The following is a 23224-nucleotide window of genomic DNA, read 5'->3' on the forward strand; positions in this document are numbered from 1 at the left end:
CAAACAAAGACTGCTACTGCTGAAGAAACCGTGCTTTGGCGAACTTCCACGAAAATTCTGCTGTCTTAAAGTCACAATAAAGCTTAATATGGTATCATAAATCCCGTAGTCAAGGGCAATTGATACATTTCTGGTAAATTGTTACGTCCCCCAAAACAGTCTCAAAATGTGTTATATACAATAAAATAAGAAATAATACGATATTATATCAATATCTTTAAGTCGTGGATAATCAACTATTCTAGAATATTCTCATACATTAATTGAATAAAATATATTTTTTTCAAATATAACACGACTTATTGGGAATTGTTTGGAAGAATATCAATAGTAGCGCTGGATATCCAAAATAGCTGATAGAAATTTATAAATAAATAGGTTATGCTTAAAGCAAAAATATTCTCACGTGTACCTTGTAAGCACATCATTTTAAAACAAATATAATCTTAACTAACTTAGATGCTATCAATTAAAATACCCGAAACGAAATTGAATTTAACATTTATTCAACTAGCAGAAGAGCCAGAGAATGTATTAGCTAAAAGTGAAAAAAATATCTCACACGGAACTTGAGAACTGTTTTTATTTAAAATGAATTATAGCCAATTAAGGCCAGTTTATGTTAAACCTGATACTAATTTGTAAAACAAGGCAAGAGTTAATGTACCTTTAAGAGGTTCACTGACAATCATTAACATTCAGAGAATTTAAATCGAAATCGGTTCATTTAATATCGTTAGTATTAATGGCAACCCTAGGGTAAAATCATATATATGAAACTAAAAAAAAAGTAAAGAATAATAATATATCTGATGCTTCTTGTAATAATTGTGAGATGTGAACATAGGACAGATATCTCAATATTCAAAGAATAGATTAATTAATCATCGATACTATACAATTGCATCAAGTATACACAAAATAATAGAAAAATACGGTTGAAATAGATGACATCATTTGGAATTGAATTTATTCTACTTCATTCTTTGATGAGGAAATTATCGTATCTTCCAATTTTCCAGGACTTACTTAGTTTCTTCTCTCACATTCATTATATACCCCTGAGTGTTGAAGGTTTAGCCCAGATACAAAGAATGCCCGTGATATAAAAGTTGGTACTTTTAATCAATCGGCTGTTGATTCAGCTTGCGTGATCAGAATACGTCCTGCTTGGCCGGGACAGCAAGCAAATTTATGTTGTGGACCCATGAAGATGTCTTAACTGCCCCCCAGGAAGCAGTCCAGTTTGGGTGGTCTTAGAAAATGCAAAAGGTTATCATATACTTTATGCAAGGCAGTTTTATAATTATCACTTAGTTTGTCAACTGTTTGACTTATGTAATGACTCTGAATATCGATAGACCAGTCTCGACAAATATTCAATGTAAAAATGTTGTCAAGTTCTTTTAAAATCCACATGGCACAGAAATACAGTTCTTGCTTTCTTTGTATACATTTATAAGAAATTTTAGAAAATATGAATTTAATTACTGATGTAACATATTTGACTAGAGTTTGGGAAAATAATATTACAAAATAGTCGCATATCACATGATTAGCAATTTCTTCTATAATTATAAAAGCGAATGTGGTGAATTGTATAGAGTTGCCTTTAAAAATTAGTTACAAAGAAAATTATAGATTTTAGAGAGGTTTTAACCTTGGGTTCAGTTCAGACCGATATTCCGTTTTTAATTTGTTCGGAGACTGGTCTAGAGTGATATTCTTGAAATTCAACTTTTATAGCTATTGGGTATTAAGAGCTTCAACTTCGTTGATGATAACTTTTATGGGAAAATTATTATCGATTTCTGGTTGAAATGCGGAGTAAATTTGCATCCGTCAGCTAAAATATCATGCCTTTCAATAAACGCATAATATATATTGTAATGTATTTCTTATTTATTTATATGATTTCTATTCATGGGGTTAATTAATAAACACTATCTCTTACGTTCTAAATTCATTTAAATATGATACATTATACTCAAGTCACTTATAATAATTCACTTATCAATATCACTTAACGAATTTTAAATTCATTTAAATTCTTTGTTTACTTAGCAGTTGGCTCTGTTCACCTCGTCTATTGATTATAAACTGAACTAAAATTCTTATATATCCAGAATTAATTCTTTGAAGATCTAGAAAACTAGAAACACGCAACAAATAAATTAATATACCTTCATAGAAATTATTCAAAGAAAAAAAAATGTAAATAAACCGCTTGTTAAAAATATAAAAACAAACATCAAGCGAATTTCCGGTATTTCATCAAAGGCGGCGCCTTCGCCGAACTTTAGAATTCTACTATATTCAAGCAGGACCGACTCCAGGGCGGAGATGAGTTCGCAGCAAAATGTTAATGCGACAACTGAACTACTAATGTTTATTTTCAGGAATGGTAGGAATAATTGGTTATAAACTGTAAGTATTTTTTGTTTATAAGAGCGTATTATTAGAATAATTGAAGTAACATTGTCCCAGAGAAAAGTTTTTTATTTATGTATAGAAGTAGAATATAGGTTATCTATTGCTGCTGCCTCTTGCTAGAATCACACACCTTCTAGGCATTTGGTCATGCATGTTCTTGTAGTTCCATGTTGTAACGATGATGAAATTGTCCATTGGCTGTCTTTTAGTTGTGATCAAATCCTTGAAAATAGCCTGTTTAAAAAGATCCTACAAGTTCTCTATGGGATTCGTATCAGGAGAGTTACGCGGTAAAATTTGTACTGGCACCTTTCACAATAAAAAACTTGTCTTCAACTAATATGACAAACCACACCTTGAAACTAACTTGATATTGAACTCTATAAGGCAGTCTGAAACTACTCACCTGGGCGCCATTGGACGAATGAATTCTTAGTAATAGCGACTTACGGCTTTTTGAATAATTTGTACCATTTAGTCTACAATAATAATGTCAGTATTGGGTTTATATTATAGTCGTTTTATCTTTATGGTTTCGGTAAATCATGATTTTGAAAGACCAGATTATTCTTTTTGAAAACGATAACTCACTTATCATTTATCTAAAACTCAAACGGGTTATACTTTTTTTACTATTTGTATACTCTTTTCACTATTTTCCTATCTCTACGAGAAGTAGTGATCTTGCAACATGTCCTTACCCAATCCGTTATCAAAGGTTTGCTTTTCTCGAAACACCTATAATAATTTCTTTTTCTTTATAGGAATATTTTAAATGATAGTTATATTTGTCTCTGAAGTTTCACCCATACTAATAAATTCACAATAATGCATTTTATAGAAAAAGTAATTTAGTAACAGACAATACTTACATTTCAAGTATTTCCTACAGAAAAAACTTGCAAAAAACGATTCAAAAATATTTCAATTGACTATTTCCACATTAGTTTTCATTAAAGACAAAGTAAACAGAATAATCTCACTCATTTGAAAATTAACTCGCACTATCAGTGATGCCAGTGATTATGTTTTTCATAAAATTCTCTTCTAATTCTATGAACCTTTTTTGTCTGTTTACTGTATATTCCTTCTCTCTTTTGTTAGCTGTTAATCTTATTTCGATATACTCATTGTTCCTTCTTTATTATCTCCCTCAAATTATCCACTTTTTTGATATCTCTTATCATAGTTTTAGTTCATGAACCAAATTTTTGTTACCTCTCGATTTTCTGTTCTTTTTATATTTTTCGCAGATCTTTTTTATTTTCTTCCATAATTCTCATATTTCTATTCATACTATTCACATATTTCATGACTTCATCAAACCGTTTATTTATATTCAATCTTGGACAGTTTCATCTGGACTTTCCTGTTCCGATATAGATTGTCAATTTTTATTTTATATGAGATCCAATTCAAGAACGTTTTTCACATACTTTTAATTATTTTGAAACAAAAATCTAATTTGTTCTCTTGGATGTGGATTATTTTGTATTTTTTGTATTTTCGTGCTTTTTTATTTGCACAAAGCAATTTTTTGACAAGAAATGTGCCGAAGCAATAAACGTTATATTCGGTTAAACACAGAAGAACAGCGTTTCAAGATAAAAATTACTAGCTTTCGCATATGTAATATTTAAAAGTCACCAAAAAATCTGGCGATGGAACGGAACACTTTCAGGATAATATTTCAGTAACTTTTCCTCGGCTTCTTTTCGGCGTAAAAAATAATGTTTGGAGAATATTCCAAATTATATAGGTTTATGAAAAAGTGATGCACAAAATTAATGAAACGTTCATTTTTGACAAAGAAAATTGTTGACATATTTATTTTATCCCGATCTATTCGACAAAAGTCACTAAAATGAGACATCAATATTGTTTTTAAATAGAGGTTTTTATACATTATTCTATATATATATTTATTTTTATTCGTTATAAATAATTATTTCAGAAGTCAAATAAAAACATAAGATTAATATTTTTATTAATACTATTGCATCTGCAGAACCCAATTCGCTTTAAATGGTAAATATTCATGACACGAGGTGTGGCTATTTAATAACGAGATTGGTGATATAATATATTTTATTTTGATATTTTGTATATTCATTTATTACCCCCAATATATTCTCCTCCTCTATCCGTACATCGCTTCATGCCAATCTTCCATTGTTCTAAACAGTGCAGGAAGTCTTTATCTGTCAGTTCCTCAATGACGCTCGCCGCTTTTTTCCTACAGCTTCAACAAATTCAAATATTTTTCTTTTTAATGCAGATTTGACCTTAGGTACAAGTAGCACACTGCAAAATCCGGCAAATATGTAGGTGGTCTAGCAATACAAATAACTTTACGTGCTTCTTGGTGTTCAAATGAGAGGATTCTAAGCACAAGTTTGGCACATACCCTTTGCAATTTGAATTTGCCGTACAAATTCTTTGTCCGTCCCTATAGATTCAGTAATCGCACGAACACTTAACCGACGATTTTATCGAACAAGGGTATCGACTTTTTAGATACTTTCATCCGGTTTTGATGTAGAAGGGTGACCCGAACGTAAATCATCCTCTCGGCCATCTTGAAAACGCTTAATAGCCCTCAAAAACACGTGGACGTGACAAAACTTGTTTTACTTAATTTTAAGTGTACAGACACGAGACACCGCATACTAAACAGTAGGGCTAGTCTCGTTACTTAATAGCCACACCTCGTATGGATAATAATGAAATTATTTCTCCTCCTCCAAATTTTTTGTGATTTAATGAAGCGACAAAATACTAAATTTTCATTGCTTACGCCTACACTTACCTTGTTAATAATTGATGTCGAGTACTCCTCGTTCAAATACGTTGTGTTATTTTATCACATCATTTAAATCACTTTTTCCATCTCTATATTATTTTTGATGTGCTTATACTTTTCCAAAATTATGTGGAAATAGTTAAAATATCTATGGGATTTTGGAAAAAATAAAGCAATTTGAGATCTGATAATAATTTACTAGATACTAAGAGCCTATATAATTCGATACAATTATTCATATTGGTTGAATTCATTACAGTTTCCATTAGTCCATAGTAAAAACTCTTAAATGAATCACAAACAAATATTTTTCCTTTCGGTTACCTTACAAATATCACACTGAACTTCACAGCAATATTTAAACGTACAGTTACAATTAACTTTCACTTCTTCAGTGTGCGTCGAGTAACCCCTTCCACAGCATAATATTCCACAGCCTTCCTCTCCTTGAGAGGTATCGTTACATATTCTCCCTTGCGTTCCAAATGATCCAAGAGTATTATTTGGAACGCAGTACAAAGGAGATTCTTCCGAATAAACTAAATCTCCTCGACCAGGAGGTTTTATTGTTTCACCTTCTGGCATGAAACTTTGACCATCGTTGCCAGCTATGACTTTTGCTGCACCATCGAAGCGTTCTTTCAGTCGGTTGCCTACTTCACGAAATGTAGGCATTCTTCTGGTGCACGTTTTCAGTGTACATGAACCTGAGAGGCCGTGGCACTTGCATACAGTTACCATATTATTCTTGACAGCCTGAAACAAATCGAAATTAACATATTTAATGAACATATTCCAATCAATGGAGAGTATTTTGTTCATATTATATTGAATCTTATATCAAATATTGCTCTTAGAGGAATGTAAAGGAGACATCGACAACTGAGTCGTTATATATTTTTTAAATTTTATGAATTTGTGGATTTGAGTTACGGGTTGTTGAAACTATGATCTATATATGTGGAAGGAAACTGTTCACATTTACATGATTCGATGACTTCAATCTTTTTCAAACAACAGTAAAGGTGAACCGCATTACTTTCCAAACATTCAGATTATGAAATCAACTACTCGAAGTTGGTCTAAGCAATATGTTCATTGAAATCTTAAAAGTAAAAAATTTGTTGATAATTTGTGGTGCATCCTATTTTTTGTCGTTGGATTGAAAAAAATTGTATAGGTAATGAATAATTTCAGATTTGAAGAAATGAAAAGCTGTAGTAAATACAGAGCTTATTATTAGAGCACCTACAACTTTTTTGATTGATGCATTATCAATGGAATAGGATTTGAATGCATAATCTATTTAAGGGGAAACAACTGTCTGTTATGTCATTAGAGATGATTATTTTCAGTCTCTACTTCAACTTGATAGTGTTCTTTTAAAAATCACATTCCCTACATAATTATAAATTTCCAATTTTTTTTTAACCAATACAAAAAATATTTGGAGGAGCCAGAACGGAAATAGTTGGTGAGAGACACTAGACGCTCGAGATTATAAATAGAGAATTCGACCTTTAGTGTCCAGACAATCGATATTTTCAGTCTGTAGGTGTTAATCAGTTATTTGAGGTTGTGATAAGAAATCTACGAAAATCTACAAAGCGTCACGGCAAAAAGCTTGATCTCAATGGAAATAATAATGATATTTGACCATCATCTGTTCAACCTACAGGTATTCCTAGCTACTAAATCTAGTTTTTAATTTGTCAATTTGTGTTATGGTACACTTCCGTTTTGACGGAAACGTTATTTTCACGAAAAACCTATAAATTCAAAGTGTGGTTTGTGGTAAGAAAGTTGTACCTAGTTGCTCCTTACTTTTTCAAAAGTACTGTTACCTGGTCTTGATAAACTTGTAAATGATGAGATATTATCACAGTAAGATGGTACTACTAGCCACATCACCAATATTTTAATGGATTAACAGGAATTCGAATAATTCGGTTACTTATTTAGCACGTATACTTGATAGCTTCTGACTTTTTTCTTTAGAGTCATTTGAGGTTCAAGGTTGTTGAAAGAAGCCTGTCTAGAGCTAAGAACTAATTGAATAAGCTAATCCAATAGGAAGTTCAGAAAATTCCGTTACATATGGCACGCATAATCATGAGAACCTTTACTAGAAAACATTTTTTTTTGCTAAGTATGCCACTTCACAAATTTAATTAATTCTAAATGATGATTTTTTATTTTCTCATTAATTTTCATCAATTTTAAAACAATAATTGGAAAAAAAATGATAATTGAAAGTGATTCTAGTGATCTTCCTCCACTATCTTGAATTTTGACCAAAATAAAATATAAATTTATATGCTGAACCAAGCACAAGTGAGACTACAAAAAGAAAGGAACTATAATAATAACTTACCAATCGTCCAGCTACATAGTTATGTAATTTAACTAGAGTTTTCATATCACTACTTCTTCGTCGGTACCTAGTATCCAAGAAATCTTTCGATTTCTTAATACCAAATTCTATATTCTCTCCGCACCCATCCCACTCCCAGTTTCCTTCTGGTAGAGGAGGATTTTTCTTTCTACTGTTTTTTCTTCGTTTTCTTTTCGAACAAGAACATCCTATTTGTTCTCCTTTGGTGCAAGCTCTAGTTACTTGAAATGTTATTCCTGCTGCGATTATAGCATTCACAAATCCAGTCTCTCGTGTATCTGTAATGAAGAAATATGCCATTCTGGAAAATATTGAATTCTCTAGTTTATTTGATGTAAAACAATTTAATTGGTTTTCCTAACCAAGTTGGTAATTGAAAGTCATAGACAATGATCTGACAAGTGAAAAATATTGAGAAATAGTACTGCAAAGTCTCTATATATTATTCTTCATAAAATTTTTAGTTCTTAGATATATGGCCTATCTCTTTTCGCTAGCAAACCTTTAAAAAATAAATTTAAATTCATCTCGATAAAATTTATCCAATTGAAATACCAAAATGCAGTTCCTGCAATATATTTTCTGTTGTGATACGTTTTTCTTCAGATATTATCGGTAATACCCTTGAAAAACGTATAGCGCTTTAAACATCGATTCTTTATAATCTAAACGACAAATCAGTGTGTCTACAAACACTCCATCCGGCAACTTGAGCTGCCTCTCAGTGTCTCAATCAGATCAATTGAACAGACAAGGAAAAATGTCATCGAATGATAACGATCTTTCGTCTATCCTGGTATATCACATTTGCAATTATTATATGCAGTAACAAGAACTGGTGCATTGGTGATATTTTCTTGGTCGACTCAGGATATGTTGAATAGTTAGATTAAGATCAACCGGTGAGGCGATGTCAACTTAAAAATACTTTTTGCATTAATAAATTCTTTCATTCGTTTTGTTTGAGAAGAACCAGTTAAGATTACCATTCCATGGACATCGGTAAATACAGAATTATTTATATGTAAATTGATTCAAAATTGAGATATAATCTGATTTCTTATTTAAAAAACACAAAAAATAGAAAACCATTTTAGAAAAAGCTCTAAAAATCAGATACGATACGATTAGAAGAAGCTTCACAACAGTTTGAATATTGTGAAGAATTGGGCACAATCAAGTATGATGACTAATTGGAAAAAAGGACATACGCGTTAGATAATGAACTCATTTCCTTCTCATCAGTACCAATTAAGACTTAAAGCATATAAGTCAGTTTACAAACATCACGTACCTGGAATTATTCCGCGGGTTTGATATAAAATTTAAACCGGGTTTTTAAAGCGCTATTTTCTAGAGGTTTCTCTTTGATTCAGAAGATATTAAAATATTAAATAATAATTTTGTTTGTGAAGCCATGTTACGGAAGATTATGGACGGTTGTCCGAACCGTCCTGGGGCTGTCTAAAAAACAATTTTTAGAAACAACACACCTTACAAATACAAAATGTTAACAGATCATTTTTCTCCGGAAATCACAAGTGTTACAACAGTTGAATGAAATCTCCAAAAGCTACACTTAGATTGGCATATAAATATGCCACAAGAAACATCTTTATGATGCATTATTCACGGCATCAGACATATTCAATTGGACGAGACACGTTTCTACTACAATCTAAAAAATGCAACAGGTACTTCAACTATAGGGCAGCAACAAAAGGATATGGTCCATGTAGGAGACGAAATCTGGTTACATGAATTTGTGTTATTAGGAATCATGGCGGAACAGTACTTAGTCAAGTTTGAATAGATCCATAATCGAATTCCAAGTGGTTTTGCTGACACTTATGTACATTTATTTCAATTTCAACTCTCCCACCCTACAAGATTAAAAGGCAACTTTCACGTAGGAGTATATTCGACCTGCAACTTCTTCAAATATCTGAATTAAGTTACTCTGTAATTCAACTAATGGATAAAAAAATTTCAACAAAGACGTTAGAGGCGGTGGCGTGCGAGGAGCGCATATGCATCGAGCGCACATACATCGAACGCATAGGCACATTTAGAAAACATTTCGTGAGAATGAATGCATTCGAATAGTATTCGATTCAAAATAATTAAGAAATTGCGTATTTTGAAAATTCCACAAAAAGTCTTTTAATTTAAGAATGGTTAGGCTTGGTTAGGTTAGGTTAGATTGGGTTAGGTTAGGGTTAGGAGATTATGACTATTATCGCATTGAAGAGAAAGTATTAACTCTGTGTTACTCCGTTGTTAACTCTTTTATAATTTTTCTACTTTTATTTACGGTAATAAACATTTCAAGCTAAATAATCTGTGCGCTAGATGCAAGCATTCGTCAGAGGCAGAACATCACCTTTGTCAGTTCATCACGAATTTTTTAACAAAGATATAGATATATCTCAGCCTCTTACCTCCTACACAGTCTCTATCGATGCCTGAAGTTGCGTTGAATTGACACCAAACAAAATTTTGAGCTGTCATTCATTCTCGAAAGCTCCTGCATGGAACCAACTACGAACGGTCATGTGTCGAGTTAAAATAAAATACTTTCAACAAATTCTCTAAACGCGATCAATTTCAGTCAACGAAATAGATAGAGGAGAAAAAGAGAAGAGCAGTTGATTGTGAAACAATAGAGAAAGTGAATAAAGGCAACTCTGATAAGCTAGAAGACTAATTGCTAGAATGAAATCAAAATTCGCAGATTCAGTTTTGGTTTATGATTGAAACGTGATATTACTGAAAAAATTAGTTTTTTCCATCTAGTGCAGATTTAATTAGGAAGTCCTAGTGTTTGTGTCATAAACGAAAGTGATTTTGAAGCGACTAAATCCATCGACAGACCGAAATTCCCGATATTTGAATTTGTTCTACGTTAACATCGATCTAACCAAGTGAGGTTCATCTTGATACTATTGATCTTGTTTTGTAAACCTTTTTCATGATTATTCGTACAATGCCATGTATTATTGGGGAAACTTGTATTAGTATGAAAATGTGCTTTAAATGTAAGAGTATTATATAAAACTTAAAATTCAAATCAAATAATTCTATTACTTACGTAGAAATAACGATTTGTACCAAATGTATACATGAATGAATAAACAAAAGAGTTCAATTGAAAATTACATAATACGATAGAATGTGAGTTCTGAACAAGGTTAACCGAATTAAACCTCATATACTTAAATTCTTTGAATTAGTCTCATTATTTCTCATTGTAACGAAAATACAGGCCTCACATCGGAGAAATAGTTGTCACTAACCTCTTAACATTACTTTTTTAATACTCCTTTTGGTAGACGTACAGTTCCACCTTCTATACCTAAACTGGTATTGGCATTCTGTCTGACCGAGAGCAATACCTTTGGCTATTTGGTTCAATAAACCTGGTTTATTATTACAAATGTCTGACATTTTTCCCCGCGACCATCTTGCCCTTTTACAGGTCTGATTTGGATCCATGACCAAATGACTGCCAACTGCCCTGTAACAAAAAGAAAATAAAGTCAATCAAAGTGCTTTATCCTAACGAGATACAACCAAGATCAACGTTTACTACGTATACTAGATTTTATATTTATGATGTGCTAAGTAATTCTCTTATATCGAGCCAAGTAGAATCTGAATCTAGTGGAGATTCTCACCCAGCAGCGACAATTTTGTCGATGTATTGTACCACTCAAACAAAATTCTGTATCGTTTGGAAATACTGGACAATTAAAAGAATTTGGATTTTCATCACTACCCCATGAATGCCTCATGTCCTAATACAAATTTTGTATTTGTAATTGTCTTCTTTATCTAGCTTTCCGCCGTAACTAATTCTTGGTCTTCTGGTCTGGAGAGCGTTTTTCGTTAAATTTTGCAACAAATCTGCTTGGAGGTAGTTCAAAATGTGTTTCTTTAAATACAGCACATGCTTCTTCTTGATTTCGAATTCTATCACTGTCACTTATCATCATTAGAATTTCTATTCTTTCTTTTTCGGTTATTTAAAGAAAATGAACGTTACTTTCTCATAATTCTGTATTTTTTTCATATTAGATGAGGAACAAAATTGTCCTGTTCATAGAAGTATTCTCACTTGTATAAATTTTCAAATATTTACTCCAACGCCTAACCTCAATGTATACCTCACAGTATACTCAAATTTCCGTTTACCAATAAATTATATTAACAGGAACCCCAGAAAAAAAATTATAAATTGTGGAAGCTACTTTATATTATCGTATTCAATTTGTGAGGTTTATAAATTAATTTCCTCTCTTTACTTATTTGATTAAGAATATAAAGGGTGATAAGTGGTTGAAAACAGTTCAAGGTTCCCACAGAAAAATGCAACTAAAGTTTATTAAACCTTCTTTATGAACTGTGTTTCTTAATTTATGATATTTACGTATTCCTAGGGCATGGCCCTTATCAAAATTTCATAAAAATATCAACTACACCTAAAATATGTGATAATAAAATTCTTTCACTTATATGTCAAGTCATATTAAGCTAAAGGATTTAAATGTGATTAAGTTTTTTTTACTTACAATAAAATCGTGTTTATAAAGATGTAAATCATCAGTTACGAAATGGTCTGATAAAAAGTGTTATTTTTATATTAGTGTTATTTTTACGAAATATTTGTTGTTCTTATTTCAGAAATATGAGAAAAGAAGCTCAAATGCAATCTAATGGTTATATTTATTTGTTGGGAAATATATCAAATATGATTCTAGAAATAAGGCTTAAAATTGAAAACACAAGGAAATCATTTCATGAGAAATAAAATTGGCCAATATTTTTTCTATTCCAGAAGTAAAACATCATTACTAAGGGTCACAATTTTTGATTGAAACTTTGAAAAATTTATTGTATAGAACTTTTGTGCTTATGCAAAAAAAAATAAATTTTCTCTCTATATCATTCAATACAAAATATCAGAGCTGAAGAAGGATTTTTCGAATTTTCTGCTTCTTCATTCGACTCGTGTTAAACTTTGCACAATTTACATCACTTAGTTTGTGATTGACAAACAATCTATAACTATTTATACTACGAAGCAATTGGGACACTATAATTTAACAAATGAATTCATAGGAAATGGAGACTAAGACAAGGCGATTCTCTCTTTACGAACCTATTTAATGATTTAATTATACTAGATATATATATATATATATATATATATATATATATATATATATATATATATATATATATATATAGAGAGAGAGAGAGAGAGAGAGAGAGAGAGAGAGAGAAATAGAAAAGTTGCGCTCTGAAGTCATAGATGAAAACAAAAATAAAAAATTTGAAACAACTGGAAAAGAACATAACTTCAATAAAGTTAATTAATTTTATTATTTAGGTAACTAGAAGTCATTTACATAGTAGATGGCACTTTCCTGTGAATATGCCATCAAATTATTGCGAAACGAGGAAAAAGATGATACCGATTTAATTTCAATTGGCAAGTGTTTGTGCATTTTTTTGCTTTATAAAATATTGAGCCTTTAACTAATTCTGAACGTGTAGTAGGTAGGTAAAGGTCGCATTGCTAACTGGATAGCCGTGTAACGATCTTTCTGAAATTGGAGAAGCGTGCTTACGAACTAGACGAACGGATTCAAAAATGAATAAGGAAGGAAGAGACTATTTTATCTTTTAAAGAAGTTCCGGTAGTGAACCCTGCTGTTTAACAGCTCTATTTATAGTTTGAAGATTCGCTCAAATTGGGTGGAATAACTCAATAGTTCCGGGGGCTACAAGAAATCAAACAAGATTAGTTGTAGGTTTTCGTAGTGAGATATATTCCCAGCTATCAAATGCTCATTATTCATCTTCGGGGACTGAAATCATTTGCTAGAAGTATATTATAGAAATGTGTATAAAAATATAGCAATATCAAAAGTTGGAATTTATTCTATTATTATAACAAAAACATCGAATTCATAAGCTTCAAAAATGGATATTCAATTGACTCGTGTCATAAAACTGAACCATATTGATTTTAAATGCTATTCAAATAAGTCTGAATTTTTGTTGGTTAAAATAGTTTAGGCCGTTATGAGTGAAGAAATTTATAGGCTTAGTAAGTTTAGTTGTTGCACTGATGACTGGTTTTTTTACATCTAAAAGATATGCATACGTCACAGTAAGGTTATTTAAATTAGTTTTTTATTAATATACCGATGAACGACACTGCAAATATTATTTTACATAATCATTATCATATATATACCAATATTTCTTTGGTCGAAATTTCTTGGTACTGAATGAAAAACAAAAGACTAGATAAGTATAAAGAAAGTCAATTCTGTGGAAAAAAAATCCAATATGAATGGATTACCCAAGCAACATTTCAACCTTCTCCACATAGCGAATAATTCAGATAGAAACTTCATAGGATTTTTTTACAGTAGAATTGTGAGTCAAACGATCTCTATCAGTACAAAAGTGGATATGTTTGTACATATTTAATTCTTAAAAAATTTGTTAAGCATACATAAACAACAAAGGATCAAATTGTTTCAATAATTAAGTTTTATTTTCAAGTATTTAGATGAACTGAATGAATTTTAAATTCATTGGCCCATATTGGTAACGTTTTTAAAGCCACTCACAAATTTTATATTAATATAATCGGTGTTCAACATAGCTATTAAAAATACCGATTTCAAAATTAGAAATGTCAGAAATTAAACCAATTATCAATGATTGACTGTCGCCATTTCAAAATAAACCAATTCACACCAGTTATCCAATTCCCATACACTCCTATAAAATTTGTTATTGATTGTTGGGTCAACCTGATAAGTATTAATATTCTCGCCAGTCACCAATCAGACTATAGCCTCGTACTCCGGGTACCCATTGGCGCGGTATTTTATTTGAAAGTACCAACGAACATCTTTACAGGTGTTAATACCAGTTCAACTTTAAGTTGATACCGGATATCGGTATGTCACATTCATGGGTTTCGAACAGACAATTTAATGTATAAAGCCAGGGGTATATCAATATAATTTTTAAAAAGGATGCAAAATGAATATAAATATTAATTCTTTACAAGAATTTAGATAGATCTCGTAAAATACTTATTGTTTGTGAATCAAAGAAATATTGACAGAAGAAATAAGTTTATAGCATATAAAGCTTTCTACAGATTTTACAATATATATGCTATTTCACTTTCTTATACCCGTAAAAGTCGACATTCCTTCTGACACTCGTCTTAAAAAAATTTTTTTCGCTAACACAGTAAACGTTAATCAACATGCCAAATCCGCGCTTAACTAGGTACCTTTCACTTTGTATGGTATACGTTCACTTCCATCAATTAAGCATTATTCTACAAATAACAGTACAGTCATATTATTTTTGAGACTGAATAACTTTAGCTACTCAATTTCTCAACTTTTTCAATTCTGTGACATCTTTATGTATATGTCCATATGTTTGCTTTATTTCAACTGAAAAGTTTAGTTTACTGCAGTCATTTCAATATTTACAAAAATCTTTCTCACCAAACATCCAACTATAATGCCTGAAGAAGTCCAAAATGTTTCTAGTTTTCTCCATAATTTGCGATGTTGATTGATTAGATACAGCATACGAGATTTGTTTGGCAGCAGTTCCGACTTAGCAAGTCTATTTACGTTTTCCAGCGATACTTTAGCCACTCGCAATCTTCCAAATAGTAGTTTCTACTTTTCTCCTCGACATGGGAGTTTCTGTATGTGATAATGTCCTTGTTGGTCAAAATCTATCCCTTATAACTAAAACTTTGAGGTTAGAAAACAGGAATAAGTCTCTGGAAGCCATATCTAGTGGATGCAGCGGATGGTCAACAAAAACAGATACAAAAGTGCTTTTTTCTTCTAATGCAATCGTTTTTTTGCAATTTCTTCCTCTACGTCATTAACAAATTATGCATAAGACGCTCTTGTTGTTTTACTTTTTGCAAAATCGTCGATGAACAATATTCCTTGACTATCCCAAATAATTGTTTCCATCACAAAACTCATTTTGCTTCAATCGCATCAATAAGGCCTGGAAAACAATCATTCGAATGCGTTTTTGGTCCAAGGAGAGCAAACACGGCACCCAACGTGTGGGTGTGTAATTTTCGTCAGCGTATGGCAAATGTTTTCCCTTAATGTGCTAAAATCCTCTATAACCTTTTAGTCACCCCGAACGCCCACAATTCGATGGTCGTAAATGATGCTGAGCCTTCATACTTTCTAATATTACGTTCTCTTTTATTTGTTGTTATGTTCTAGAAATTTTCATTTTTGTCATTTTACTAGTTCCTGAACATATTTTTGATTATACTTAAAATATACTCATATTTAGAAGTCGTAAGTGAAGATTGTAAACACATTGGATGCAGCTTCTGTTTCTGTTCAAAAATATTACGGTAGTTTCTCAATATTCAACATATAATTTCTGCATTAAACCCATCTAGAATACTCATTAATAATATTTTGCAAGATCTGATAGCTAATATAATTAATTTTATTGAAAAAAAAGTGAATGGTTGAAATTTGAATTCATCGACTTCAAGGTTAGCTATGCACTTAACACTGAATCAATGACTGGAAACGTTTTTGTTAAGTTTCTTATGGAATAGTATAAATTTGTTGAGTCGAGGCCTTCTCATTGGTATCAAAACAGCTCCCTTCTAAGCACAATAATTATTTTTTGGAAAAAAAGTTTATACGACTATGCGCTGAATCTATTCGATTAAATAGATATGGATAGACAGAGGTAAGAAAAAATGATCATCACCTTGATATTTTATTTTCAATGATGAGTCTAGTTTAATATTAAGATTTCTGAATTTTTATATGAGGGTCAAAAGAAGCTACTTTTATATTCAGTAACAATTTTGGCAATTATATCTGGATAAATCGGACCACGGTTTTCTTGTTGTTTATCAGAGAACAGTCTGGGTACAAATTCAATATTCACTCCTGAACGTTTCATGTCTTGTTTTTGTTGAATCGCACATAAAAATTTGCTACAATTTTATGATTTTTGGCTATTTTTTGCAATAAAACTAAATGTGATACAGACAAACTGCAGCTTTAAATTCACCTCATGAGACTGTAGGATTTACAAGTACAAGTAATTGCTTCTATTTTAATTCATTAGCGAATCTTGTAAGATGAAAACGACATCGTCTGCATATCTCAAACTGTTCAGGTATTTGACGCATATTGTAATACCTTATTTCTTCTAATATAATAATATGCTCCTAGTGCTGGGAGCCTTCTTGTCTTAAACTTTTCGTTATAGTTGATGAAATATATTTATTTGATTTATTTATGTTTCTGTAAAATAGAAAAAATATCCTGCATACTTAAACTTTGTATTCTTTTAAATGCTCATATTTGGAAAATAACATTTTCAGAAAAGTGATGAAATGAAGGGCGAATTGACGCGTTACTGAAATTATGACACCCAAACCCCCAGTCACATCCGCGCTAGAATCCATTTATATTTCAAGGTGGCATTCATATATAAACGTTCTGTATTATTTCTTAGCTGTCGTCAAATCATTTCTCAGCCTTCAGTGTAGATCTGTTCAACGTAGTTAACGTTACACCAACTTAAACTGATTTTCTGTGTACAGAAAGTCATGTCAGCCACTATTTATTTCGACTGGCAGCTTTACAAAAACATCACTCAATCAACACTTGGAGAGAAAAATAGCTTGACAGTAAATAATTTTGGATTAATGATTATTTTTAGGTGTTAGGGTTCATTTTCTTTAGAATATCGCTCAATTCATTTCACCCCGAAAGTTACTGTCCCTATTTTATAGACTCCAATAACAAAAGAACTTTTTTTTTCAATTTGTGGTATAGTGAGGAATATTCAAATCACTGAATTTCTTTATACAATGGAATTAATTTCGATAATATGATATGGGGGTGGTGAAAGGGGTATCACCCTCCTCTGCAGAAATGTTATTGTTTTTTTAAAGCGAGTAGTTTACATCAATTCCGCTCTTGCAATATTATATGAATCAATATCTTATTAAAATTTAGAATTTATGAAATAATATTATTTTTAAATATATAAAGTTAAAATTGTGATTGGATTCTAAATCAGCCGGATGCTCCAGCCAATATCACAGTGCATACGAATGGCAAATAATGGATTGGGGTATATATTATGAAAACCTATTTCTTGTGCTAAATTAGCCCGATAATCAGCTGTTGATTATCTTTCGAGTGCCTTCGATAGCCAGTTGAAGAGGATATTGATGCGATACATACCGCTAGTTTCCATCCATTTATTTAGAAAGCTGTTCCCAGTTCTTCTATCCATTAGACTTCTAAAAAATCATCGGGTGTAAGGGTATAAGAACTGGACAAACTGTTAAGCTACTTGTGACAGCACATTTCTGCTCTTTCATTTTCCTAGACTCGACAAAGTTAACCAAGTAAAGTTTGATATATTATTATTATTTCCTTCTCAATATAGTTACAACCCAAAAAGTAATAAGATGATTAAAAACTTATATACTGATGTGGAGTATCAACCAGTTTAGTATGTCTGGCGAAACTAGAAAGACGTGTTTTTCCCATCAAAAGGATGGTTGAGATTTTATGACTGAGGATCTTTCGGGTGACCCTGCTTTGATACATGTTGATACAGACAACAAATTTCGTCAAGAAGTTGATATTTGTATTGAAACCTGTTTCAGTTTGTTAAGTAATTGTTTTTATTTGTTTACTTTTTGTTACACTGAACTACATATTAAGTGTCAATATGACATTCGATTTATGTATGTGGATATTTTATTATATTTTATATAATCACCCTTATACCTCCAGAAAAAAACCTGATTTATGCGCTTGATTTTCAACACATTAGAATTGCTTTTGGAAATTTTGGAAATGGTGTTTGCTCTACTCGTGTTTTCTCGGCGTCTATAAAACAAGTTTGACTGAACTAGACTCGTGATACTTGTGAACTAAAAACTACCTCTACGACTCGTTTAAGAAATATCTACTTTAACTACTATACTAAACTAAATTTCATAATAACCACCCCTAAGAATCTTGATTACTTGATTAATGCTAACTGGCTTTGTTTATAATTATCATAGGATCGGTTAATAATAAACTTACTTATCATTTATCATGAATATTTCTTAATTTGAATCAAATTTCAACAAGTATCTATCAATAAATCCTTCATCTCTTATAAAATGAGTGATAATTAAATGGCGCCCTTTACTTATTTGGAAAATTTGAGTCAATAGACAAGTACTGCGGAAATGTTTATGTACTTTAATTGCTATTATTTATACAAAAATGCAATTCCTCAATATCACCTCTCATTACAGAGCACATTTCTGCGTATTCTTTTTACAAGGCTAAGCTAACAGAAATGTACATATTAACTAAAATAATTCACTATGACCATAAGACTTTCTTTACATTGGAAATTTTGAGACCTACTGAAATTGTTATTGGATTATAAATATTTTCTCCTTCTAGAGATTATTATTTGCTGTATATTAGAAAATTTAGAGCAGGGATTGAAATAAATTGGCATTTTTCTGAATTTTGTTTCGATTTAGAGATCCTTGAACATCTCTAATTGTTTTAAAATTCCAAAACACTCACTTGAAATGAATGCTTTCATTTTTTATTTTGATAACATTTCTCACAATAGATACAATTATAATAATCTCACACATGTTTAGGATCAATTTTTTTAGATACCTTTCTTTTCTACGAAATTCAATTAATCTTCTATTGACTACGAAAGAAATACTTGACAAGGAACGGTAGTAGCATATTTATATCTTATTACCAGGTTTTTGCTATAAATTGAAATATTTCCAAATCGTGATGAAATTGAAATTTAGATTCATGTAAACAACAATCGTGCAAGCTAGATTGGCAGCTATCAATAATGGAGTAATAATTTTTCTAAACATAGTTCTATGAAGTTGTATGCATACTTATTATGTCATATTTTGGTTTGGATGTGAGAATAATATGTTGAAGAGTATTTAATTTTTACCACAACCAAAGTTATTCTGTTTAATAATAGAGGTTCATCCCTAAATTTTCTTACACGACTTCAACTGACGTATTTTATTTTATATGTATTATTTTTTATATTCTCCTCCACTAATTAATAATGTCATATTGGGTATGTTGAGAGTATTTATAAATAAAATTTACTAAAGAAATTTTCATGATGAAATTATTGTTTTCAGTATATAATACAAACAAAAAAACAGCTTAAGGACAGGGAACAATCTCAGGCTCCATTATCACTCTAAATTTCTAGTACAATTTGTTGACAACTCATTATAGTCGATGTCAGAGGAAAAATCCGTAAATATTGATATAGCCGCAATATTTTCTTCGCTCCTCACTGTACATTTGCGCGTTAGTTATTTAATAGTGTAAACTGGGTACGAAATTAAGCCTCCGAATAATTTTCTCAGTAAGCCTACCAAACTGCCCATAAGTCGGAAGATGTACGCGTGATCTGTCAAAAACCGTATTGCCAAAAAGATAATAGCAAAAAAATCATTCGTTATCTATGTGAATCATTTCTATAAATTCTTGGTATAATTTTTAATGAGTTGAAAATGTTCCCCAACTCAAAAACATCATTCCAAATAAGTTGTTAGTATTCCAATTGTAGGAATAGACGTGTAATTTTAATTTTATATACTATTATTTGTGAGTACCTGAAATAAATTATATTAGGGCGTAACCCACAACACTGTAAACAAAATTTACGATCGATTGTACAATTTAATTTCTGGAATGTTCATTTCTTTTCTGAAACAAAATATACGAGCAATTAGTGTCAGAGGTGAAACCTTTCGGAAAGAGTTATGATCGTATAAGACTATGATGATTTTCGAAAATGTTTAAAAATGCTTTCCAACTAATTTTAACAACACTAATTGTTGATATATAAATCATCAAATATTGGCACCTGTTTCAGTAGTTTCGCCGCTCACGTTAAATGTTTCATGTTTCAGCACAGTTGTCCCAGAAAAAGATCCTGGCACAATAATGATTAATTTTATAGTAAGCTTCGTTTTTGTACTACCAGAAAAATACTATTAAATAATTTGCACCCTCTAAAAAATTTTTTGTCATTATATAAATCTGTCTTATTTTCTATTTATGCCCTTCTAAAAACCGAGAAAATAATTATTTTTTGAGGGTGGATCCATTGATCCCGTGGTCATACGTTCATCGCATTTAGAGAATTCTGATTCTCCCAGTAAATTGACTCAATTTACAAAAAAAAATCATAGATGATTTGCTACTAGGTAGTATTTTGCACCCTCAAATAAAGTGGAGATAACATAGTAGTAACATGAGCTTTGAAAAATTATAATCATTACAGAAAGAATTCGAAAAGGATATTTCTACGAGTAATTTTTACTTTACTCGTAGAAATATCCCGTTTCGGGTTGGAGTTCCGAAAGAGGGAACCCACCAATTGGCTTAAAATTTTCACTAGCTACTCTATCACACACTGGATGATTATAGCTCAAAGGGTTTTTGATGTATCGCGGGAGATGGGGGTAAAAAGTATTTTAATCATTTTTTGAACATACCAAAATATATATATATATATATATATATATATATATATATATATATATATATGGTTTAATATTGAAATTGACGATATCTCTCTTATCACCGCCCCCCTCTCACTTCTCTCTTTGTCTCACCCCTATTATTTCAATTTTCTTGACTTTTTTTAGCTCAATATTTACGTGGAATAGAAAATATCAGCATTTTTTTGAAGCATTAACATAACTTTATACTTATGTCATTTAGCACTTACAGTCGTCGACAACCATTCTTGGATTCTTGCATCCCCCAAAGGAAGAGGATGAAAATAAAATTCCTAACCTAACCACTTATTTTATGCTATATTTATGACACAAAAACTCTGCAAACTCCTTCATCCAACACCTTCATATTCTTTCTATGCTTTTTGCAATATATTTCTTTAGGTATAAATCTAATTTCCTCACACCAAAGTTCAGCACTCGTGCTGAGTACCTTTTTACCTAAATAGATATATGGCAAAAAGCATAGAAAGAATATGACGGTGCTGGATGAAGGTTTTTGCGTTTTCTTGTCATAAAAATATAAATATAGACATAAAATATCAGTAGCTGAAAATACGTAGTCAGATTAGGTTAAGATAATAATTTTTTCATCCCCTTGTCTTGCAAGACGCCGAAAATCCCTTTAGGAGGTGAGTTAGTATGTGATAAAGTATATGGTAAAAATTTGAAGCCACTCGGTAGGTTCCCGTTTTCGTTTTCCGTTAATCTGTATTAAATTTTCAGAAAATTTGCTTAATCAAAATATAAATACCATGTATCATATAAATATTTTGATAAACTCTCTCCTAGAACTAGGATTTTTTACCGTACAAACGCAGAAAGTACGACTATTTGAGTAGTTGATCCCCTCGTAAGAAATCATTTTTTTTCTCGTTATTGAGAGGATAACAAATGGAAAAGATACATATTCACTTCTTTGTATATTGAAGTTTTCATTTTTCTGCCAGAAGTATACATTTTCCAAGAGAACGGTTTTTCTCATTTCCTTTGCGATTCTAGGGGTGCAAATTATTTAATAGTATTTTTCAGGTAATATAAATAAAAACAGTCTGACATTGTCAAAATATTAAAACAGTCTTATTCAAGCGTCAATAATGAATCTTTTATATATTAGTATAATTATAATATAATTTGAAATATTGGTAGTTTTGTTTTCCGCATACATATATCCGCTTTTACTATTTGTGTTATGTGTCGCTTCACTCTTTGGCTATTCCCAAAATAAGTTCTTTAGAATTATGCAGTCATACCGTCAACAAAATCTCGAATTTAAATGTCTCGACGTAGTAGCCATTAATTATGCTTTACACTTTACTTTACACACTTCTACGATATGTACAGCGTTTACCCATATTCATACCTTGTTGTATAGGTGATTATTAGAAACGAGGATATCGAAGGATTAACACAATAATTAAAATTCGATGAAATAATTAAAACTCGTACTTTAAAGATGAAATCAATTTACAATATAGTGAGTGCTATCGTAAGACTTGTGTGAATACTTAACGTAATATTCCACTCATTCGATGTCCCCCGCGCGTGTCAAATCTAACGTCGTCGGGTAGACGATTGAATATTGTTTTATCGGGATAGTTGTTCGAGGAAACGCCGAAGAATTGAAAATGTAGTGAAAGAAAATATACCCGTGTATTGTTTGTTTAAATACCCATTGTTTTTGCATCGCTGCTATAAGTATACGTTGACCAGTTCCGGTATTATGAGCCCACTTCAGTACAAAGTACATGATTTTCTAATTCTGCGTTTCTTTAAATATGAAAAAATGGGATTGAACAGATTGGATAACATATGATAACATGAATTATCGACCTATATATACTTGGCCAAAAAACATAGAGAAACCTCCATAAAAGTAATATATATGTACCCTACATATGCAAAAATTTTTATTTAAACAATAACT

The 23224-nt window shown here is 31.2% G+C and overlaps 1 protein-coding gene across 1 annotated transcript in view; it reads right to left on the bottom strand.

Moving 5' to 3' along the window:
• Positions 1–5412: 5412 nt before the first annotated feature.
• LOC130442742 (protein Wnt-6) overlaps positions 5413–23224 on the bottom strand; it is a 31764-nt gene continuing 13952 nt past the window's right edge. The window contains exons 2-4 of the mRNA XM_056777091.1: positions 10928–11148; positions 7611–7909; positions 5413–5992 (exon numbers count right to left, since the gene is read on the bottom strand). Of these exons, the coding sequence (XP_056633069.1) occupies positions 5531–5992; positions 7611–7909; positions 10928–11148 (982 nt within the window). The 3' untranslated portion in view covers positions 5413–5530. The remainder of the gene's footprint in view (positions 5993–7610; positions 7910–10927; positions 11149–23224) is intronic.

This window comes from Diorhabda sublineata, chromosome 4 (assembly GCF_026230105.1).
Source record: "Diorhabda sublineata isolate icDioSubl1.1 chromosome 4, icDioSubl1.1, whole genome shotgun sequence".
In the NCBI taxonomy this organism is placed as follows: Eukaryota; Metazoa; Arthropoda; class Insecta; order Coleoptera; family Chrysomelidae; genus Diorhabda; species Diorhabda sublineata.